The 22,378-nt window shown below is 39.8% G+C and overlaps 1 protein-coding gene across 3 annotated transcripts in view; it reads left to right on the top strand.

Annotated features, from left to right (window-relative positions):
- LOC130914209 (glutamate receptor ionotropic, kainate 2-like) overlaps positions 1 to 22,378 on the top strand; it is a 284,668-nt gene that overhangs the window by 92,812 nt on the left and 169,478 nt on the right. For all 3 annotated transcript variants that reach the window (XM_057833198.1, XM_057833197.1, XM_057833199.1), the window contains exons 2-3: positions 12,320 to 12,487; positions 19,871 to 20,128. In XM_057833198.1, coding sequence (XP_057689181.1) covers positions 12,320 to 12,487; positions 19,871 to 20,128 — 426 coding nt within the window. The remainder of the gene's footprint in view (positions 1 to 12,319; positions 12,488 to 19,870; positions 20,129 to 22,378) is intronic.

The raw sequence follows: 22,378 nt of genomic DNA, 5'->3' as shown, positions 1-22,378 counted from the left end.
AGTATTATTTCTACCGCACCGACCTATCTCACTTCGCGGTGCGTTCAGGGACAGTAAAAAGTGTCCGCCATATTAGAATCCGATTCGTTACATTATTTACAGGAATAATTATTAATTATTCTTCTTATTATTATATTATTCTGAATTATTTATTTATAACTTATTTGTTTTTCTATGTTTAATTGCCATTTGTAACAGTGCCAGCAGTATTTATTAAGAATTTAGTATATGTTTTTAGGCTTTGGAACGAATTAATGGAATTATAATGTATTCCTATGGGAAAATCCTGCTCGACATACGACCATTTCGACTTACAAACAAGGTCCTGGAACGAATTAAATTCGTATGTAGAGGTACCACTGTATATGTAACGGGTGCACGCAGGTCCATGTGGAGCGTGGAAACCTCCCTGCCGATTCCTTCATGTAAGATCGCTAGCGGCTGTGCCGTTGGCTCGAGCTTATTGGTGTAGTGGTTACCGATCTTGCCTGCCGAGTGGAAGCGTCGTTGGCGCGCGGGTTCGCGTCCCGGCCTAGTCAGAGGTGGGAGCGGAACGCGGGGCGGCGCTGACACAGGGGTTACAATGGTGCCGTGTACCCGGATCGGCAGCGAAGGTTTCGGGGGGTGAATGTAACGGGTGCACGCAGGTCCATGTGGAGCGTGGAAACCTCCCTGCCGATTCCTTCATGTAAGATCGCTAGCAGCTGTGCCGCTGGCTCGAGCTTATTGGTGTAGTGGTTACCGATCTTGCCTGCCGAGTGGAAGCGTCGTTGGCGCGCGGGTTCGCGTCCCGGCCTAGTCAGAGGTGGGAGCGGAACGCGGGGCGGCGCTGACACAGGGGTTACAATGGTGCCGTGTACCCGGATCGGCAGCGAAGGTTTCGGGGGGTGAATGTAACGGGTGCACGCAGGTCCATGTGGAGAGTGGAAACCTCCCTGCCGATTCCTTCATGTAAGATCGCTAGCAGCTGTGCCGCTGGCTCGAGCTTATTGGTGTAGTGGTTACCGATCTTGCCTGGCGCGCGGGTTCGCGTCCCGAGCTAGTCAGAGGTGGAAGCGGAACGCGGGGCGGCGCTGACACAGGGGTGACATATATACATATATATGTATATATATATATATATATATATATATATAAAAATGTTGGGGGGAAAGAAGGAGATGAGTCTTCGATGGCTTTCTCCACTTTATTGTGGCAACAATAAGAAAACAAAATAATAGCGGACTGCCGTCACATTCGACCGCGAAGTTTTGCTTCTTGCCGATCTCCTCCTCGCCTCCCACTCCAGCGTCTCTTAAACGGATTGTGCATAGTGTCTTGTTATGAGCTTTTTGTTTACAAATGTATCGAACACACGACGCGCTGACAACCTTGTCTCTTTATTAACACATGGAGCAGTTCTTATGGAAAAGTTAGAACACAGCTCGGCACAGCTCTCGGCAGGAATTGGCGTCTAATGGCGTGAGGAAATGTAGTTTTTTCACACAAGCGAACAGATTACAAAGCACCACTTCAGTGTTGTCCCGAGACTACATTTCCCATGATTCACTGCGTGACCTGCGCGCTCGCTGATTCGCTGCGAGATTGACTCAATGGCTACGCTAAACCAACACGCTATTTTTCAGCTGTCACCTGTCAGCGGCTCTCATAAAACACAAACTAGAAGCCTATTATGCGATGCGATCACCGTGAACGCTGAACCGTCCATAAGCAATGCAATGCTTGAAGCATGAAGGTGGAAATACATAATACAAATACAAATAAATGTGCAGAAACTAACCGGCGGTGTGTGTCTCTTACAGCAACGTGACCGTGAATTACCGCGACGCCGACCCGTTTATATGCACATCCACACCCGTTTCCCGATTGACAGTGGATTAACCCTTTCGGACATGATCGTAGATGACGCACAATTTAAACACGCTTAACCTAGCGAACGCAACAACAACTATGATCGGGGATTTCCACGAGTTAACTTTCGGCTAACGTCGCTAGCTTATACTGTTCAATTCCACAACTGTAGGCAGCTATGCTTTGACAAAGTCATCAGTCATCTATCCAAAAATCACACTTACTTTGCAGACCGGTTAAGGAAGCAGGCATCTTCGAAGTGTTTGCAGCAGAGAACACTACTCGATGATGGCGTGAAATTCATTCTCTTCGTGCGAACGAAATATGTCCATTTACGTGCCCTGCTATCCTTTGGCCACTCATACAACTTTTCGTTTGAGCGAGAACAAAACATCGCCACACACCGCTGTGGCATCTTACCGAGAAGCAATGCAACAAACAATACTGTTCTATGGTGGACTTCCCTCGCATGTCTAGGTGTGACGTAATTTCCGAAGATTTCCGAAGATTGCCGAAGAAAAGCATTTTCGTTGTCAAGGGCGTTGCTATGGGTTAAACAAAGAATCTGGAAGGGTTGCGTTAAAAAAAATAATGAAAATATGCTTATAATTGTTTAGCCATTGATATTATTCAAAAACATGGTTGGCCAACCTTACTTCAAAGTTCCCCTTTAAATTGAGGTGTGAATTACAGATTTGAAAATTAAATACATATTCAAATTCATATTGGTATACCGTTCTAGAACTACTACATCAGTTTAAATTACAAGTATGGCTGTTTTTGGCAAAAGTCACCATTGCCTTGACATTCATAATTGTGGTGTCAAGCATGTATTGAACACACATCCACTTTGTAGTGGTTGGTGAGGAGTTGGCTACATGTTGTCAGAGGTGAGTAGAGGAGCTAAACGATTTACTAAAAAATTAGTAATTTAGAGTTAAGAGTTAAATCATCCAAATAATTTACTCAAGTACAAATAAAAAAAACTTTTTAGAGAAAAGAATACTCAAGTAATGAGCAACTGCAAAACTACAATTTTATATATTAAATATACACAAACAATATATTTCTTCTCAGCACAACGTAATGTATATGAACTGTTATTATTATACAGGTAGTCCCCAGGCAGTATTGTTCTTGGCACCCTTTTAATTTTTGTCTTTGGCCAAAAATACATTTTAGTCATAATTTAGTCGTTTCAAAAGGTTTTCATCTTCGTCTAGTTGACGAAATCTCATACAAATTTCGTCTAGTTTAGTCGACAGTTACTCAAAATATTTTCGTCTGTACAATTCAAAATCAAAGTTTTAGTCGAAAAATAAAGGTTTCCAACAATTTTGAATGAACATAGACAGACGAGAACATATTGTAGCGTCTACAAGGACAATGCCATTTTTGTGAATATAATACACACTCAGCAGGAAAAACAGTACATTATTTTCAATTAAATCTACCTAGAAACCACCAACTGTATGTAAAAAGAGTTGTCTGAGCGTTGAACATCCTTTAGACTACTGAACAGAAAGGCCAAGTAGCTCTGCTTCAGACTGGCCAGTAACCATTCAGAAGCTAATGCTAACGTTAATGCTCCACTAACGCTAGGATTTATATTCGGTGTCTGATAATCACTCAGCACAGAACTTTAAAGGCTAAAGCAAATTATTCTCTCTTGCCGAGATAAGAAAACAAATCTTACCATGTTTTCAAACAAGCAATTTGGAGCGCAGATTAGGCTGAGATACACCCTTAACTCCAGTGAGGAGAAAGAAGCGCAGCACATCTCACATGACTTACATGACCCAAACACTGATATGATGCAAGCTGACGTTCTCCACGTACAGTATCATATGAAGATGTCCCGCATTGTGAATTTATGACGGAAACGATGTCGCATTTTCGTCTCGTTGTCATCTCGTCAGACAAAACTAGCATTCGTCTAGTTATGTTCTAGTCGCCCAAGTCATGTTTTTATCTCGTCATTGCCGTGACAAATTGTTGGACGAAATATTCTTCTTGTCGTCATTGTTGACGTAAACAACACTAATAGCAGGGAAGTATTATGTTGTCAACGGTCATGAAAATCACAGTTGAGTGGCTATAAAACGAACAAATCAAGTTTAAGGTCGAAACTCAATGCTTTTCTGTACTTTGGAAGGCTTAGATTTTGCAGACAACAAGACAACTAATAATTTACCAGCATACTAACTCATTGTTTGTCATTGATGATGATAGACATCCCAATGTTTTCCCCTCAAATTGAGGTGTCAGCTTAAGATTTAAAAATTAGATTCAAATTCATATTAGTGTACCGTTCTAGAACTACCTCATACGTTAAGATCACAAGTATGGCTGTTTTTGGCAAAGGACACTATTGCCTTGATGTACATAATTGTGGTTTCAAGCATTTATTGAACACACATCCCCTTTGTACTGGTTGGTGAGGAGTTGGCTACATGTTGTCAGAGGTGGGTATTGGAGCCAATAAATAAAATAAAAGCAGCAGGGTCAAGAACAAAAAGTGGCATTTGGTATATGGCAAAATGTTTTGGCATATGGCTTTGGCTTTTTTTGTTTTTTGTTTTTACATACAGTGGGGAGAACAACTATTTGATACACTGCCAATGGGAAAACCCATTGGCAGTGTATCAAATACTTGTTCTCCCCACTGTATGTCATTTTTTTGAATATGGCACAATGACATTTGGCATACGGCATTTTTTACATGGAATTTATTTGGTATATGGCACAATGGCTTTTGGCATATGGCATTTTTTGGTACATGGCATTTTTATGGCATATAGCAAAATGGCTTTTGGCATATGGCTGTTTTTTGGGGGGGGCATATGACAATTTTTGCTGGCCATGCATGTCCATGCCATTGACTGCCATGCACATCCAACTTTCCCGCTCATTTTGATTGGCAGATAATGTGGTTTTGATTTTTGACCATACAGTTACCATTACAGCACATTGACATTCAACTGGCACCTAAGTAAGGCCCTGCTATTGACGGCCATGCACGTCCAAATTTCCCATTCATTTTCAATTTTTTTTATTTTTTCTCAGCACAACATCATCTATATGAACTGTTATTATTGTACAGTACTTCCCATATCAGGCCAAAAAAGAGAAAAAAAACATCAAACCATGACTAGAAATATGAACAGAAAGGAAACATCACCTGTCCAAAGAGCATGAGTGCCCTCTAGCGGAAAAAACATTGAAATTAAAACAAAAATATGTCCATTTTTCCATGGTCAATCGCTGCCAAACACACACACAGAAAAACAAAACAAAACTGGGAGACATGCTGAAATCCACACTTTCAAGTTATGTTCAAAGCAACACTCTCTGTCAATTGTTTAGTAATTACGGTGATTTAAATACGCTCTGTGATTGAACAGGCTGATTCGATCATAGGACTTCTGACTGCAACCTTGTGTGCGGTCATGTGATTGTATTTGTATGTCTGATTGGTATAATGGAGTCATGTGATTATTGTTGCGATGTCTCATCGGTGAAAATGGTTGAGTCACTGTGGGCAAAAATAAAGCTGGATCTAATATGTACGCTTGTGTAGCTCAAAGCAGCGAAGTAAGCGTGGTGTTTTTTCTTCACAAATAAAAGTAAGAAGTATGGCGTGGTAAAACTACTTTTATAAGTATGTTTTTCTCAAAAGGGTACGCAAATAAATGCAGCAGAGTAAATGTACCCAACTCTACTAGTAATACGTGTAACCAGTTATGTTCTGCTCTGAGTAAAAAAAGAATGTATGGTATGATTATTTCTGAGAGTAATATGTAATGTGAAATATACAAAGTATAACTTTTTTGAGTAACGACCTCTAACACTGCTCGTCAGTGGTATCTTCATTTTGCTTATTGGCTAAGTTACAAATCCTAGAAAAAGTACAGCGTTACCTCATCATACGATCGCTTCGACACACGATCTTTTCGACTTCTTTTTCATCCGACGTAAAATTTGACTCGCCATTTGTTTCTACATCCGACGACATGCTCGAAATACAACGACATCACAGCACCGCGGAGAGACGCAAATTTTCAACATATGTAAATCAACACAGGTTTCAAAAAGATTTAGACGGATGGTCAAACAAGGAAAAAGGTAACACTTACCATTGAAATGAAGATGCAAATTATAGAAAAATATGAGCGTAGGGTGCTTATCCGTGAACTACAGTAGCTCAACAATACTGTACATCTCCACGGTCCTCCTCCGACCACCGTTCGCCAGTCTTTATAAGTTAAGTCAACAATTATTATTGTGGTAACATGGCCGAAGAAATCGCCAGCTTCGTCAGGTTTTTATCATTTATTTCAGAACTTATCCAACACAAAACGCCTCCTCACCGCCAAAGTTGACGGTGTTCTTAAGAAAGAATTGAAAGCGAAAGTAAACTCAGCCGCTCCACTCCCTCTATGTCAACGTCAGTCACGCGGTGCGTTCAGGTACAGAAAAAAAAGAACCCAATTCGTGATATTATTACAGGAATTATTATGATTATTATATTATTATTCCGATTTTTATTTATAATTTATTTGTTTTGCTATGTGTAATCGCCATTTGTAATAGTACCACCAGTATTTATTAAGGATTTAGTTTAGGTTTTTGGGCTGTGGAACGAATTAATGTGATTATAATGTATTCTTATGGAAAAATCCTGGTTGACATGCGACCATTTCGATTTACAAACAAGGTCCTTGAAAGAATTAACTTCGTATGTAGAGGTACCACTGTATTGGGAAATGAACAGGTGAATCTTCTCAAAGGAACAATACAAGGCTTTAAAGTGGTCTTACAGTACAGCTTCAGAAAATGTTAAAAGCGTGAGCCTTTGTTGACTGACACCATGTCAGCAGGGCCAGACCACGGGTTAATCAAAACAAAACAGTTCAATCCCTCTTTGATGCTCTCTACAGCTCCCTATGGTCTTGATCGATTTAATCACAAGTCGCTCAAAGTGCATTGATCGAAAAACCGAAGCACACTATCCTCAGGCCTTATCTTTGCCAATTCATTTTTTTGTGTTCCATGAGGTGAACATTTTTCCATTCCATGTGCCTTACACTGCAGCCATTATTATTCAGTTTTCTATTCACATGGTGTGAGACCACGACAGATTTGATCAGAATGTACTATTTATACCATGAAATTAATAGCAAGAGATAATTACGACGAGTGCAAACCTATATGTACAATCCAACAATAGTTTCTAATTTCTGTATGTATTGTGTGAATGCAAAATGAATGCAAATGTTCATTATTTATTGAAAAAAAAAATCACATTTCAACTAGCACAGCCTGGTTTTATTTTGAGACCAGACTCTTTTCCACTGTGGACAATTGTTTAATAAATACATAAAATCAATAAATATGGGTTTACATGGTCCCCCCCAGGGATCAGAGGGGCGAAAGTGTTGATTCTGCAAAGAACGATCCTGAATTGAAAATGCCAAGTATCGAGCAAATTAATGCAATAATGACGTAATTTTCTTATGAAATAATATGAATTTCCGGCAACCTTTCTTTTAATTTTTTTTTAATATAAATATTTTATCTTAATTTAAAAACAACACATGATCAAAGAGTAATGTTTATTCGGTACAATAAAATCATAACAATTATTTTGGATTTTTTTTTTTTTCCTACCGTGTCTGCTTCAACTAAAACCACCAAAACCTTAATAGGTTTTCATATTTTGATGAGGATATCATGCAAACAATGATAAAAGGTGAAATAATAAGTAGTGAACCCTCTGCCTAAGGAGACTCAAAGAGCAATTTTATACCAATTTTTACCAAACAGTTTAAGTCAGGTGTGTGCCCAATCACTGATGAGTGATTTAAACTGCCCTGCGCACTATAAAACACACACCTGGTAAGAATTGTCTTGATGAGAAGCATTGTCGAATGTGCATCATGACTAGGTCAAAAGAGCTTTCTGAAGACCTGCAATCAAGAATTGTTGATTTGTATAGAGCTGAAAAAAGATAGAAAACTATCTCTAAAAGTCTGGATGTTCATCAACAGTCAGAGAAGTTGTCTCCAAATGGAGAGCGTTTGGCACTGTTGCTTTTCTCCCAAGGAGTGGCCGTCCTTCAAAGGTGATGCCAAGAGTTCAGCGCAGAATACTTAGAGGTAAAAAAAAAAAACCTAGAGTGACGGCTGAAAACTTACAGCAATCACTGGCACGGTCCAATATCTCTGTGCACACTCTGTAAAACTATGGCCAAGAACGGTGTTCATCGGAGGACTCCACGGAGGAATCCACTGCTGTTTAAAAAAACATTGTTGCTCGTTTAATATTCGCAAAAAGACTCTTGGACATTCCACAGAAGTTTTGGCAAAATATTTGATGGACTGATGAAACCTAAGTTGATTTGTGTGGGAGGAAGACACAACGTCATGTTTGGAGGAAAAATGGAACAGCTCACCAACATCAACACCTCATCCCCACCGTGAATGGCATGATGGAGGGAGCATCATGATTTGGGGCTGTTTTGCGATCTCAGGGCCTGGACAATTTGCAATCAATTATGAAAGAATGAATTCAAATTTTCATCTGGATGTTTTGCAAGAAAAACCTGAAGCCGTCTGTCAGGCAGTTAAAGCTAAAAAGAGGGTGGATGCTGCAACAAGACAATGATCCAAAACAAAACTAAATGCTTCAGAATGGTTTCAGAAGAACAAAATACACGTTCTGGAGTGGCCATGTCAAAGTCCAGACTTGCACCCCATTGAGATGCTGGGGCATGACCTAAAGACAGCGATTCATGCCAGACATCCCGGGAATCTCACTGAACTACAGCAGTTTTGGCGAGAAGAATGGGCCAAGATTAGTGATCGATGTGCCAGACTGATCAGCAGCTACAGGAACTGTCTGGCTGAAGTTATTGGTGGCAAGGGCGGGGGCACAAAATATTAAATGTGATGGTTATTACTTATTTTTCCCCCTTCTGTCATTGTTTGCATACTATCCTCATTAAAATATGAAAACCTACAAATGTTCGGTTGGTTTTAGTTAAAGCAGACAGTTTTTTCATCTGTGTGATCAGATCACATTTGATAGTGATTTTATACAGAAATGTGAGAAATTCCAAAAGGTTCACATACTTTTTCATACCAGTGTAGAGTAGGATGTCAACCCATCAGCACCTACAGGTGATTTTTAGAATACTGGGTCCCCTACTTCACGCTGCTGAAATTGTGTACGCCCCACTCCTTCTAATCGCGTCTCTTATCAACTTACCTGCCCTCCTCTTTCTCCTTGCTTACCAGCCCTCCCGACATGGTGTCCACGGGTAAATCGACAGTAATTAGATTACGATAGCACCACTATGTTCTTTGGTAGCATAGGCGTTTAATAAAGTATTTTTGTTGCTGTTTGTTCTTTTCCTCTTCTGTCTATGTTACTTTCTGTCTGTTCCTCTGACCTTCTCCTTGCTTTATTATTAAAAAAAAAAATCAAAAACAAAAAAAACATAAAGAACAACAACAATAAAACTCCCTTGCGGCACATTAAAACAGTTCTCCATGTGTAAGCAGCTGAATGGGACACGTTACAAATATATATACAAATAAATACATTTTTAAAAAGATATCAAAAACCTCTTATATTAATTGCTCTGTGTCTGTCAGTCATGAAATCAAATTGAGTTTCCTATCATTATTATCATAACCCTAACCCCAATGCATGCTGGGAGTTCTGAGGCATATTGGTATTGGACAATAAAACTATTACATGACTAGCTCTCCAAATATACCACAGTACTCTTACTTGAGTAAAAAAATAAAACCAGAGGTGGGTAGAGTAGTCGACAATATCCCATGAAAAGATCATTTGTGATTGATGGAGTGATGGAGGGGTGTAGTTGCAGCCTCACCAAATTCCGTGGCAAGTTTGAGGTGGTGGTGATTCTTCCACAGCAAAGACATATTTTAATCTTTGTATTGTAAGAGAAGTTATTTTGCTGCTGGGTAATGGCTGCCAGCTGGGAACCTGGCAGCCACAGTAATGGGGTGGTAGGTGGATCCCACATTTTTTCCCTATGGCATGGCTCCTGGGGCATGGCCTCCTCTCTGCCTGGGCTGCTAGCCGCGGGAGTTGGGGGAGGTCGGGGCTCCGACCTTACACCGCCCCGTGGCGGCTCCTCGGCGTTCTCCCGCCTCCGCCTTCCCCTCTCTTCTCTGACTGGGTATCCCCCTGTGCTCCGTCACGGGTCACTGGCTGGGCGCCAGTGTATCGGCTGGGTGTTGCCTGCTCCGACGGGGACCCTGCCCTGTCCTGGGCTTGGTGGGCCGCTGGGGCTCCCGTGGCGTGCCGTGCCGGTTGGGGAGCTGCGGCTGTGGCTCGAGGGCCGGGTAGGCAGACGGGGGTGGGCATGGGGTTGGTGGTGCGTCCCCTCTTGCCATCCCAGAAGGCCCATTGATGGGTGCGCAGGTGGCCCGGGGGACCAACCTGGATCCCGGGGAGGTGACTATGGCTCCTTTGGTGGGCTGCGGGAGGAGGGATGGGCTGCGCTGAACACCCAATTTGTTGAATTGCAATTCAAAACCCAATGGTTTGAATTGCAATTCAAACAATCTATAAAATATGCCATATTTTTCTGTAAATTATTGTTGGAATGTAAAGATAAGACACAAGATGGAAATTAACATTCAACATACTGTACATAAGTACTGTATTTGTTTATTATAACAATAAATCAACAAGATGGCATTAACATTATGAACATTCTGTTAAAGCGATCCATGGATAGAAATACTTGTAGTTCTTAAAAGATAAATGTCAGTACAAGTTATAGAAATTTTATATTAAAACCCCTCTTAATGTTTTTGTTTTAATAAAGTTTGTAAAATTTTCACTCAAAAAATAAACTAGTAGCTCGCCGTTGTTGATGTCAATAATAATTATGGTGCTGAAGACTGAAACCCATGAAATCAGTCACACCCAAGCGCCAGCAGAGGGCGGAAACACACCAAAAAACACAAGTCGAAATGACACTGCTGTCTTTTTAATCTGTTTGAGTGGGGCATGTGCGTTAAATCCGTCAAATATTTTAACGTGATTAATTTAAAAAAATAATTAACGCCCGTTAACACGATAATTTTGACAGCCCTAAATAAACTATTATAAAATTATATTTTATATATATATATATATATATATATATTATTTATCAATTATTTTATTAAATAAAAATGCACGTTGATACGACGCACATAAAGGCAACTTCAATTAAAAAAAAATCATTAGAAAGTTATATGGACTTACAATCCGCTAGCTTGTTGTTTCTTGTTTTCCAAAATTACATTTGGGTGACGGCGCTTCAAGTGTTCGTTCATAGCCGACATGCTATCGCGGTATGCGAGTTTAGCCTAGCAAAGAGTACACAAGGTGGCACCCTCCATATTTTACTTAAAATAATTCCAGGCTCTGGCTATTCTGGTCCGCTTTTTTGGCTTTATGCCGCTTTCACGGTGTTACCAATTCTGCCGTCTTGGTAATTGGCAGTGTTTTCAACTCCTCGCGGCAGTGAGGAATGAACCGGCGATTCACTTGGCTCGTTGTCATCGATTCATCCGATTTCCTCCTCAGGAAGGCAGTAGCGTGCATAAAAACACCAAGAGGCGTCGGATGGCTTTTTATGGATACTTCTATTGACCAAGACAAAAACGTGGGGGATACAGCCAACTCTCACCTATCACGCTCCCTATCTCGCTCGCCGACTTTCTTCCTCTCCGGTTTATCTGACAATGCCGGTCACATTGAGAATAACGGCGGCCGCCTTGGGGATGTCGGTAACAACCACTTGCATCGCGAGCGCCTGCCATTCTAAACTTTATCCGCATGTTTTTTTTTTTTTTTAAGCCGTCATTACTTGTTGACGGTATGTTTGCCCGTCGACGCATTTACGTCATCGATGACGTCGACAACGTCGACTAGTCGGGACAGCTCTAATCTAGACGTTCAATGTATTTCTTCTTGTAATTTGTGTTTCTTTTCTTTCTTCTCTTGTGTTTCTTTTCTTCTGTCCCCCCATAACCCCTTCCTGTTCGCTGCTTTGTCATAATAAACGAGGTATGTTGAATGATCACAAGTGGACTATGTCAGACTCTCAATGTTAAACATTAAAACTGTTGAGACTATCCGAGCACTTAGACTTCCATTCTCTGTGTCAAACAGCTGAACAGGACAGGTTTAAAAAAAAAAATAGAAGTTATTTTGCCATTCAACCAGTAGATATAATGTACATCATGTAGCGGCAAAAATATTTTTATGGGTATTTTTGTAGAAATACTTCAATTTTTTTGTTTTTTTTGTTTGTTTTACAGTATGTTGTTACACTTATTTGGTATCGTTTGAAATGCCCCAAAATTTATTGTGTACCTTTTATATCACTCATACCTGAATGTTCATACCATCAAAATTCTTATGTCGTTGACAGGAGGGATATTTGAGTCCATCGAAAGCGGCCCATCGGGTGCTGAAGAACTAGCCTTTAAATTTGCTTTAAACACAATCAACAGAAACAGAACGCTACTGCCAAACACTACTCTTACTTATGACATCCAAAGGATAAACATCTATGACAGCTTCGAGTCCTCCAGAAAAGGTATTCTCTGAATTTCATTATAGAGCCTATCTTTAATATGTATGTATGTATGACTAATTTTTTTCTCCCCAGTTGGCAGATTATTGGAAGTATAATGAGCTTTGCTTAGCTTGTGACAATATAATAATCAGTTTGTCACTAACGCGTTACTAAGTAATGCTACTTGTAATCCGCTTACTTTCTTTCAGTAACCTGCAATCTGATTAAAGTTAGTTCTTTAGTGTCTTTGCGGTACTATTTTGTTATTGCCTCATAATGTATGTAGAATGAAGAATATCGTAGCAATGTACGAAGAAAATTTCAGAAAATGTGGCTCCTTAATATGTTAATTTATGCAAGTATCTTTGACTGTAATAGGCATATGTGTTGATTCCCTTTGCGCAGATATGCTGCGTTCGTGTATGTCGGGAGAGAGAGTTTCCAAGTTGGAAAATCATTCTTATGTGTTGTTAAGTCGTAATGTGGGATAAAAACATGGTTGCTACAAAGACCATTTGTTGCTTATTTCGATGCTCCAACAATACCTCGCAAGTTGAGTGAGTGACTGTTTAGCGCTTTTTATAGAGAACATGTAATAGAGAATTATTTTTTTTCAATTACTCCAACACATGACTGCAGCAGATTAGCTGCTGTCTTTTAGCTAACTAGCTATGAATAAAATGACAAATAAATGCGATTTGAATGAGAGGCTGTCACTCTAGAGCTTTCGCTAATAAAGTGTTAATAGGATATGCGGTATTTGAACTGTATTAAAACTGACGCTATTTATTGCTATTTGTTTATATGACGACAATGAATAGAATCAATCTGCATGAATTAATTGCTTATCTTTGTGATATAACCTCTAACAATTTTGTACAGTATGTGTGCTCATCTTAGTTTTCAGCTGTTGTGCAAGCATTTTATTTGGAGCTGCAGTCCCAGTAATATGTGGCAAGGAGTATATTTCTATTTGACTCAAACAGCATTACTCTTACAAGTGAATATTAGAAAGTTATTTGCTTGCAGCAAAGAGCAATAGGAGAGGTAAGCTAGGTAACCCACCTAGGCAAATTAAACCACTTTTAGGTCCCAACCTACCATTTGAAAAACACAAATTACATAAAAGTTACAGTGATATACAGTGATCACTAGTTTTTCGCGATTAATGGGGACCAGAACCCGCCGCGATAAGTGAAAAACCGCGAAGCAGCGCAACGTGTGGTGTGTCAACAAGGGATATCCCAATTTTGACTTTGAATACTGATAAACAAAAAAATATGACTGTTTTATTTATATTTGATTTTTTTTTTACAGAAACTTGTATTTTGGTTTGATAATATATAGTTTAAAACGCTATTCCTGACTTTATTATACAGTGGGGCAAATATGTATTTAGTCAACCACTAATTGTGCAGGTTCTCCCACTTGAAAATATTAGAGAGGCCTGTAATTGTCAACATGGGTAAACCTCAACCATGAGAGACAGAATGTGGAAAGGAGAAACAGAAAATCACATTGTTTAATTTTTACAGAATTTATTTGCAAATCATAGTGGAAAATAAGTATTTGGTCAATACCAAAAGTTCATCTCAACACTTGGTTATGAACCCTTTGTTGGCAATAACGGAGGCCAAACGTTTTCTGTAACTCTTCACAAGCTTTTCACACACTGTTGCTGGTATTTTGGCCCATTCCTCCATGCAGATCTCCTCTAGAGCAGTGATGTTTTGGGGCTGTCGTTGGGCAACACGGACTTTAAACTCCCTCCACAGATTTTCTATGGGGTTGAATTCTGGTAACTGGCTACATCACTCCAGGACCTTGAAATGCTTCTTACGAAGCCACTCCTTTGTTGCCCCGGCTGTGTGTTTGGGATCATTGTCATGTTGAAAGACCCAGCCACGTCTCATCTTCAATGCCCTTGCTGATGGAAGGAGATTTTCACTCAACATCTCTCGATACATGGCCCCATTCATTCTTTCTTTTACACAGATCAGTCGTCCTGGTCTCTTTGCAGAAAAACAGCCCCAAAGCATGATGTTTCCACCCCCATGCTTCACAGTGGGTATGGTTTTCTTCGGATGCAATTCAGTATTCTTTCTCTTCCAAACACGAGAACCTGTGTTTCTACCAAAAAGTTCTCCTTTGGTTTCATCTGACCATAACACATTCTCGCAGTTCTCTTCTGGATCATCCCAATGCTCTCTAGCGAACCGCAGACGGGCCTGGATGTGTACTTTCTTCAGCAGGGGGACACGTCTGGCTGTGCAGGATTTGAGTCCCTGCATTGTGCATCGCATTGTGTTACTGATAGTAGCCTGGTCCCAGCTCTCTGTAGGTCATTCACTAGGTCCCCCCGTGTGGTTCTGGAATTTTTGCTCACCATTGTTGTTATCATTGTGACGCCACAGGGTGAGGTCTTTCATGGAGCCCCAGATCGAGGGAGATTATCAGTTGTCTTGTATGTTTTCCGTTTTCTAATAATTGCTCCCACAGTTAATTTCTTTACACCAAGCGTTTTACCGATTGCAGATTCAGTCTTCCCAGCCGGGTGCAGGTCTACAATTTTGTCTCTGGTGTCCTTCGACAGCTCTTTGGTCTTGGCCATAGTGGAATTTGGAGTGTGACTGACTGAGGTTGTGGTCAGGTGTCTGTTATACCGATAATGAGTTAAAACAGGTGCCATTAATACAGGTAACGAGTGGAGCCTCGTTAGACCTCGTTAGAAGAAGCTAGACCTCTTTGACAGCTAAAAAATCTTGCTTGTTTGTAAGTGACCAAATACTTATTTTCCATTCTAATTTGGAAATAAATTCCTTAAAAATCAAACAATGTGATTTTCTGTTTTTTTCTTCCACCTTCTGTCTCTCATGGTTGAGGTTTACCCATGTTGACAATTACAGGCCTATCTAATCTTTTCAAGTAGGAGAACTTGCACAACTGGTGGTTGACTAAATACTTTTTTTTGCCCCACTGTATATGAGTGCAAAAAATTTTTTGTTGTTGTTTGTTTTGCTTGCTCGCCATTGCTTCGCTCTGCCCCAGTATTGTATTAGGTCTAGTGACGCCTCTGGGGTAGGCCACCATAAACCTAGGCTTCTGCTCGCTCTTTTTGAGCATCTCTGTTCACAATTTATGTATAAATATATAAAATATATAAATATATGTATGTATAAATTAGTGCTGTCAAGCGATTAAAAATTTTAATCGATTTTTTTTTCAATTAACTCGTAGTTAACTCGCACTTTTTTATTATAAATAAAATTCTTTGATTTTTTTTTGTCCCATTATTTTATCACATTTGAATACTAGTGCCATCAAGCAATTGAAAGCTTAATCACATGCAGTCCATTGTTCACTCATGATTACTCATTAGAGAAAAAAAAGAGTTGGGCAACTTTACACTTTTAAAGATGAATTACACACTCACACCGGCCAGACAGATTCATGTCAACAACATACCGCCTTTCCACCCCCGTCCTTGGGGATATTAGAAGTTGTTGTTTTTTACGGCCAACATCAGCCACTGTAAGTTATGTAAAAAGACGTCAATGTCGTGGAGGTGGGGGAAACAACAAATTTTGCTACTGAAAGTCTAACCAGCATCAGTGTTAGCATAAAATTAAACTGTGCGAACTTGCTAACCTGAAAAACAAAACCCGGTCGGGCCAGCCTCCACAAGGGACAACGAAGTCAAAATATCTGTCCCTCATTTAGATCATTGTTTGCATCATGTGCATTACAGTAATGCAACGACGTGGCTTCAGAGTGCAAGTCTCTTTATTAAAGAAAAAAAAACAAAAAACATGGAGGTATCCAAGAATGGGTACACTTCAGGGAGACACTGACATGAATATGAACATGAATTGACATAAAAATCTGTAAAATTAAATCATACATCAGAATTTCATGAGAGTACTTTGGTTAAGTTCTGGGGTACTTTAGTATGCCTCAGATATAAATTGGTCCGTGGATATCTCAGATTTTTTCAAATAAATTACTTCCGAAAATTTCTTTTTTTTTTTTTTAACACTACTTTGGTTTGAGTGTAGGGGTGCTCCAGTGTCCCCCAGAAGTGAACCCCTTATTGCATAGCTCCCGTTTTTTTTTTATTTTTTTTTTTTAAGAGATGGACTTCAAAATCTTTCTTCAGTAGTTTTTGAAAACAAAGGTTTGAATCGAACGTTGTACAGTGGGGCGAATAAGTATTTAGTCAACCACCAAATGTGCAAGTTCTCGTACTTGAAAAGATTAGAGAGGCCTGTAATTGTCAACATTGGTAAACCTCAACCATGAGAGACAGAATGTGGGGGAAAAAAACAGATAATCGCATTGTTTGATTTTTAAATAATTTATTTCCAAATTAGAGTGGAAAATAAGTTTTTTTAAAAAATACAAACAAGCAAGATTTCTGGCTGTCAAAGAGGTCTAACGTCTTCTAACGAGGTCTAATGAGGCTCCACTTGTTACCTGAAAACAAAGGTTTGAATCGAACGTTGCACAGTGGGGCGAATAAGTATTTAGTCAACCACCAAATGTGCAAGTTCTCGGACTTGAAAAGATTAGAGAGGCCTGTAATTGTCAACATTGGTAAACCTCAACCATGAGAGACAGAATGTGAAAAAAAAACAGAAAATCGCATTGTTTGATTTTTAAATAATTTATTTCCAAATTAGAGTGGAAAATAAGTATTTTGTCACATACAAACAAGCAAGATTTCTGGCTGTCAAAGAGGTCTAACTTCTTCTAACGAGGTCTAACGAGGCTCCACTCGTTACCTGTACTAATGGCACCCGTTTTAACTCATTATCCATATAAAAGACACCGGTCCACAACCTCAGTCAGTCACACTCCAAACTCCACTATGGCCAAGACCAAAGAGCTGTCGAAGGACACCAGAGACAAATTTGTAGACCTGCACCAGGCTGGGAATACTGAATCTGCAATAGGTAAAACGCTTGGTGTAAAGAAATCAAGCGTAAAGAAATCAACTGTGGGAGCAATTATTAGAAAATGGAAGACATACAAGACCACTGATAATCTCCCTCGATCTAGGGCTCCATGCAAGAGATCACCCCACGGCGTCAAAATGATAACAAGAACGGTGAGCAAAAATCCCAGAACCACACGGGGGGATCTAGTGAATGACCTACAGAGAGCAGGGACCACAGTAACAAAGGCTACTATCAGTAACACAATGCGCCGCCAGGGACTCAAATCCTGCACTGCCAGACGTGTCCCCCTGCTGAAGAAAGTACACGTCCAGGCCCGGCTGCGGTTCGCTAGAGAGCATTTGGATGATCTAGAAGAGGACTGGGAGAATGTGTTATGGTCAGATAAAACAAAATAGCTTTTTGGTAGAAACACAGGTTCTCGTGTTTGGAGGAGAAAGAATACTGCTTATAATAATGCGAAGAACACCATACCCACTGTGAAGCATGGGGGTGGAAACATCATGCTTTGGGGCTGTTTTTCTGCAAAGGGACCAGGACGACTGATCTGTGTAAACGAAAGAATAAATGGGGCCACGTATCGAGAGATTTTGAGTGAAAATCTCCTTCCATCAGCAAGGGCATTGAAGATAAGACGTGGCTAGGTCTTTCAGCATGACAATGATCCCAAACACACAGCCAGGTCAACAAAGGAGTGGCTTCGTAAGAAGCATTTCAAGGTCCTTGAGTGGCCTAGCCAGTCTCCAGATCTCAACCCCATAGAAAATCTGTGGAGGGAGTTTAAAGTCCGTGTTGCCCAACAACAGCCCCAAAACATCACTGCTCTAGAGGAGATCTGCATGGAGAAATGGGCCAAAATACCAGCAACAGTGTGTGAAAAGCTTTTGAAGAGTTACAGAAAACGTTTGGCCTCTGTTATTGCCAACAAAGGGTACATAACAAAGTATTGAGATGAACTTTTGGTATTGACCAAATACTCATTTTCCACCATGATTTGCAAATAAATTCTTTAAAAATTAAACAATGTGATTTTCTGTTTCTTTTTTCCACATTCTGTCTCTCATGGTTGAGTTCACCCATGTTGACAATTACAGGCCTCTCAAATATTTTCAAGTGGGAGAACTTGCACAATTAGTGGTTGACTAAATACTTATTTGCCCCACTGTATCACCTGATCCAGTACACATCAAAGTTAGTAAAAGTCAATACAGATTTATTTTGCATTAAACATTTAGCCTATCAATAATTAGGTTCATATTCGTGAGAAAAGTCACCCTGACCCCGTTCAATAATCTGGTTTTATTTATGTCCCCTCCCCAGCAAAAAGCATACATGTACCGTCATTTTTGTGCTATAAGGTGCACCTGACTATAAGCCGCACCCACCAAATTTGACACGAAAACGGTATCGGACTAAAAGCCGCAGCTGTCCATACTCTATTATGGGATATTTACACCCAAAAATATCAACTGGTAACATTTTCTTTGACAGCAGCATCATAGGACTGTCATAAGACCAAATGAACCATAATGAAGCTTTGAACCTATTGGCTGCAAAGCTTCATTGCTTCAAAAAGCTTCATTTGGCTAACACTGTTCCCTTGCGAAGACAGTCAACCTCTGCTGCCACCTGCTGTCAACACTGTTGTTATTCAACATGCTACAGATGTAAATAACAAATCCAAATTCATGTTCTGTGCTAATTATTTCTTCAGTTACTGTTCAAGTTGTTTCATTAATTGCTAGTCATGCAATTTGGTAACACTTTATTTGACAGTGGCGCCATAAGACCGTCATAGGGCCATCATTATTATGACATGACACTGCCATGAGCATTACTGAATGCTTATGACAGATAAAGATGTCATTTTGTCTCATCTGGCAAATTATCTCCATTTTGAATGGATGTAAAAGATCTGAGCTGGACATAAATGGAGTTAGTGACGTAATGATATCTGTCAGAAGTATTAATTCCCATGATAATGTCATGTCATAATTATGACGGTCTTATGACACCGCTGTCAAATAAAGTGTTACCTATTGACCCAAATAAGTCAACAAATAAGCCGCACTGGACTGCAAGCCGCAGGATTCAAAATTAGGGAAAAAAACGTCGCGGCTAACAATCCGAAAATTACGGTAGGTTATTCTGTTATATCATCGTCGCTACCAATGTTGAGACCAAACCTACGGACTAATATTATTGTTATTATTTTTAATGACTTGAAGCTTTTTATTATCACTGCTGAAGCTTACTGTCAAAATGATGGTTAATGGCATTTCTATTCATGTTAATGGGAGAACATGTCTTGAAGAGCATTTTAGTTTCAAGCATGATCAAGGAACAAATTGAACTCATATCTCAAGGCATCAGTGTATGTACTTTTACAATGTGCATGCTCGTTTTCAGAAGTTCAAGATTATCACAAGCGTTTCCTCATATTCTCCAGCCTGTGACCAGCTTTCTCTTGGAGTGGCAGCTATATTTGGTCCTTCTCACAGTTCTTCAGCCAATGCCGTCCAGTCGATCTGTAATGCATTGGGAGTGCCTCATATCCAGACTAAGTGGAAGCACCAGGTTTCAGACAACAAAGACATCTTCTACGTCAGCCTGTATCCAGACTTCTCATCCTTAAGCAGAGCGATCCTGGACTTGGTGCACTTCTTCAAGTGGAAGACAGTCACAGTTGTTTATGATGACAGCACTGGTGAGGTTCCATTTGATATTCCAAACAACGCACACATTCAATGCAGCTTGTTTTCTGGTTAAATTTCCGCCTTTTCGTTGAGCTTTTGTTCAAAAAGGTCAGTACCATTCTAATACAGTAAGAGCTCAAGCTGTGGCTGTTTTCACCCTCAGATCCAGATTTCCCTATTGTTGCTAAGTATCTCTTAGACTTTTCTGAGACACAATCATGAGTGTGAAAAATCTCAATTCATCTGTATGCACGGCATCAGTGTTGTGCATGAAAGCGTTCATATTTTGGGCAAACACGAATTGAACCCATCATATTTCTGTCTCATTAATGTTACTGTGAACGTGCTCATTCTAGTGGTTGTAAGCGGCGTTCATAACCTCGCTCATGTGTTCAGAATTACCTCGAATTCACACCGCCTGTGGCTGCGACACAGTTGCCATAATATGTCACCAACTACGAAAACTTTTCCATTTCTACCGGTTGTGTTTGCGCTACGAATGTCTGCAGCAATCAGACAGGTAATCAGGAGGCTCTCATGATAATGCACAAATTCAGGTGTAATCACATGGTATCGTGTAAGATTTTACGTCCCACAATCAGACACTTGAGAATTTAACGTTTTTGTGTGTGTGTGTGTGTGTGTGTGTGTGTGTGTGTGTGTGTGTGTTGTTATCACATTTATCACGTCATATTTTATCACAAAACAAAAATCGACTTAGTTTTTCATTTTTCGGCATGGGGACATTACAAGCTCATAAAAAATGTAAATACAGTGCTACCTTTACTTACGAACGTCTCTACATACAGAATTTTTAGGTTCAGACACGACTCAATGGGAAAATAGTGCCTATTGTAACGGAAGAAATTTAAGGATATGAAATGCAAAAATACTTTATGGCTGGTACTCGCTGCTCTCAGAATTTACTGAACATAACATACTTATAGCTGGTCTGATTCGCTATTGCATAGCATTTCTGGCATCCAATTGGCTATAAGGGACTTCTACTGTATGTGTATCTCAACGTCCTCTTCATTTGCCTCTCGTGTTGCGACAACTTTACGTGAGTGTATTTTTTTAAAATTCTTATTCTACTGTATTCTTTGTTTTTCACATTATGCACAACTCTCATTTGATGTTTATTGTGCAATAATCAAAATGTAATATGTATTTGTTACATGTTTTGATACATTTTTAAGCATTATAAAAGATTTAGGTTTGAATTTTGGGGGGCTTGGAACAGATTAAGGCATTTACATGGATAACGCGTCTCTACTTACAGAATTTTCAGGTTACGGAACAACTTCCAGAACCAATTAATTTCGTAAGTAAAGGTACCACTGTAATTATTTTGGAAAGTATGGAAGATAAAATGGAATTACCTAGCATTTATCCTCCAAGTGAATGTATGGTGGTGGCAGGTGTAAATATAGAGATAGACTCTGTGATCCTCGTTGACAAAAGTGCTTTATTTTGAAAGGAAACCAGTAGTTTATTTTTTTTTATCATCGCTAAACGTCCTTTCCAGCACTGGGGTATTGTTTCAACTTCATGCAGTCCGACCACGCCGTCCGGAAAAAAATAGGTTTTGCGTCAAGCCTACAATTCCATACAGCACATCTTAGACCATTCCGCATGTAGTGGAAATTGTCAGGTTGATTAGTATGCTTGTGAATAACTACAACGTGGTGAACGCATCCAATCTTGTCACAGCCGCAGGTGGTGTGAATGGAGGGGTTTGAGCATTTCCAACGAAACTGCAGATAAAGGCATAGGTTAAAAACACACTACAAAAAACTTTAATCGCGGAAAACTATCTACCTGCCAACCCAAAAGCTGCTGTCATGGCTGCATGACAAGGCAACCCTCTCAGGGGCTAGTATGGCAGCTTTTGCTCCCGAAGTTTTTCTGGCGGTGAAATTCTTTTACATTAGTTGGATGATGATACATGATACATGGATGGACATGATAGGATGTTTGTGAGGAGAACTTTATTTGCGTCCAAGACCAAACGTAAGTACATACTGTATTCCTTTTGAATTATGAACAATTAACTTGAACAGTTCATTTTAAAATTTGTGAACCGCAATTTGAACTAGTTCATGTACAACAGGGGTGGCCAACCCTGGTCCTCGAGAGCCACAATCCAGATATGCACAATACCAGCATATGACCGGTGACTGTCACGGTTTCGCGGAATGCGCAAAGAAGCATAACTTTTTATTTAAAAATAAATAAATAAATAAAGATTTGTCTGCGAG

Source organism: Corythoichthys intestinalis, chromosome 4 (genome assembly GCF_030265065.1).
Source record: "Corythoichthys intestinalis isolate RoL2023-P3 chromosome 4, ASM3026506v1, whole genome shotgun sequence".
In the NCBI taxonomy this organism is placed as follows: Eukaryota; Metazoa; Chordata; class Actinopteri; order Syngnathiformes; family Syngnathidae; genus Corythoichthys; species Corythoichthys intestinalis.
The sequence above is the reverse complement of the archived record's forward strand: the minus strand, read 5'-3'. Positions and strand labels throughout refer to the sequence as shown.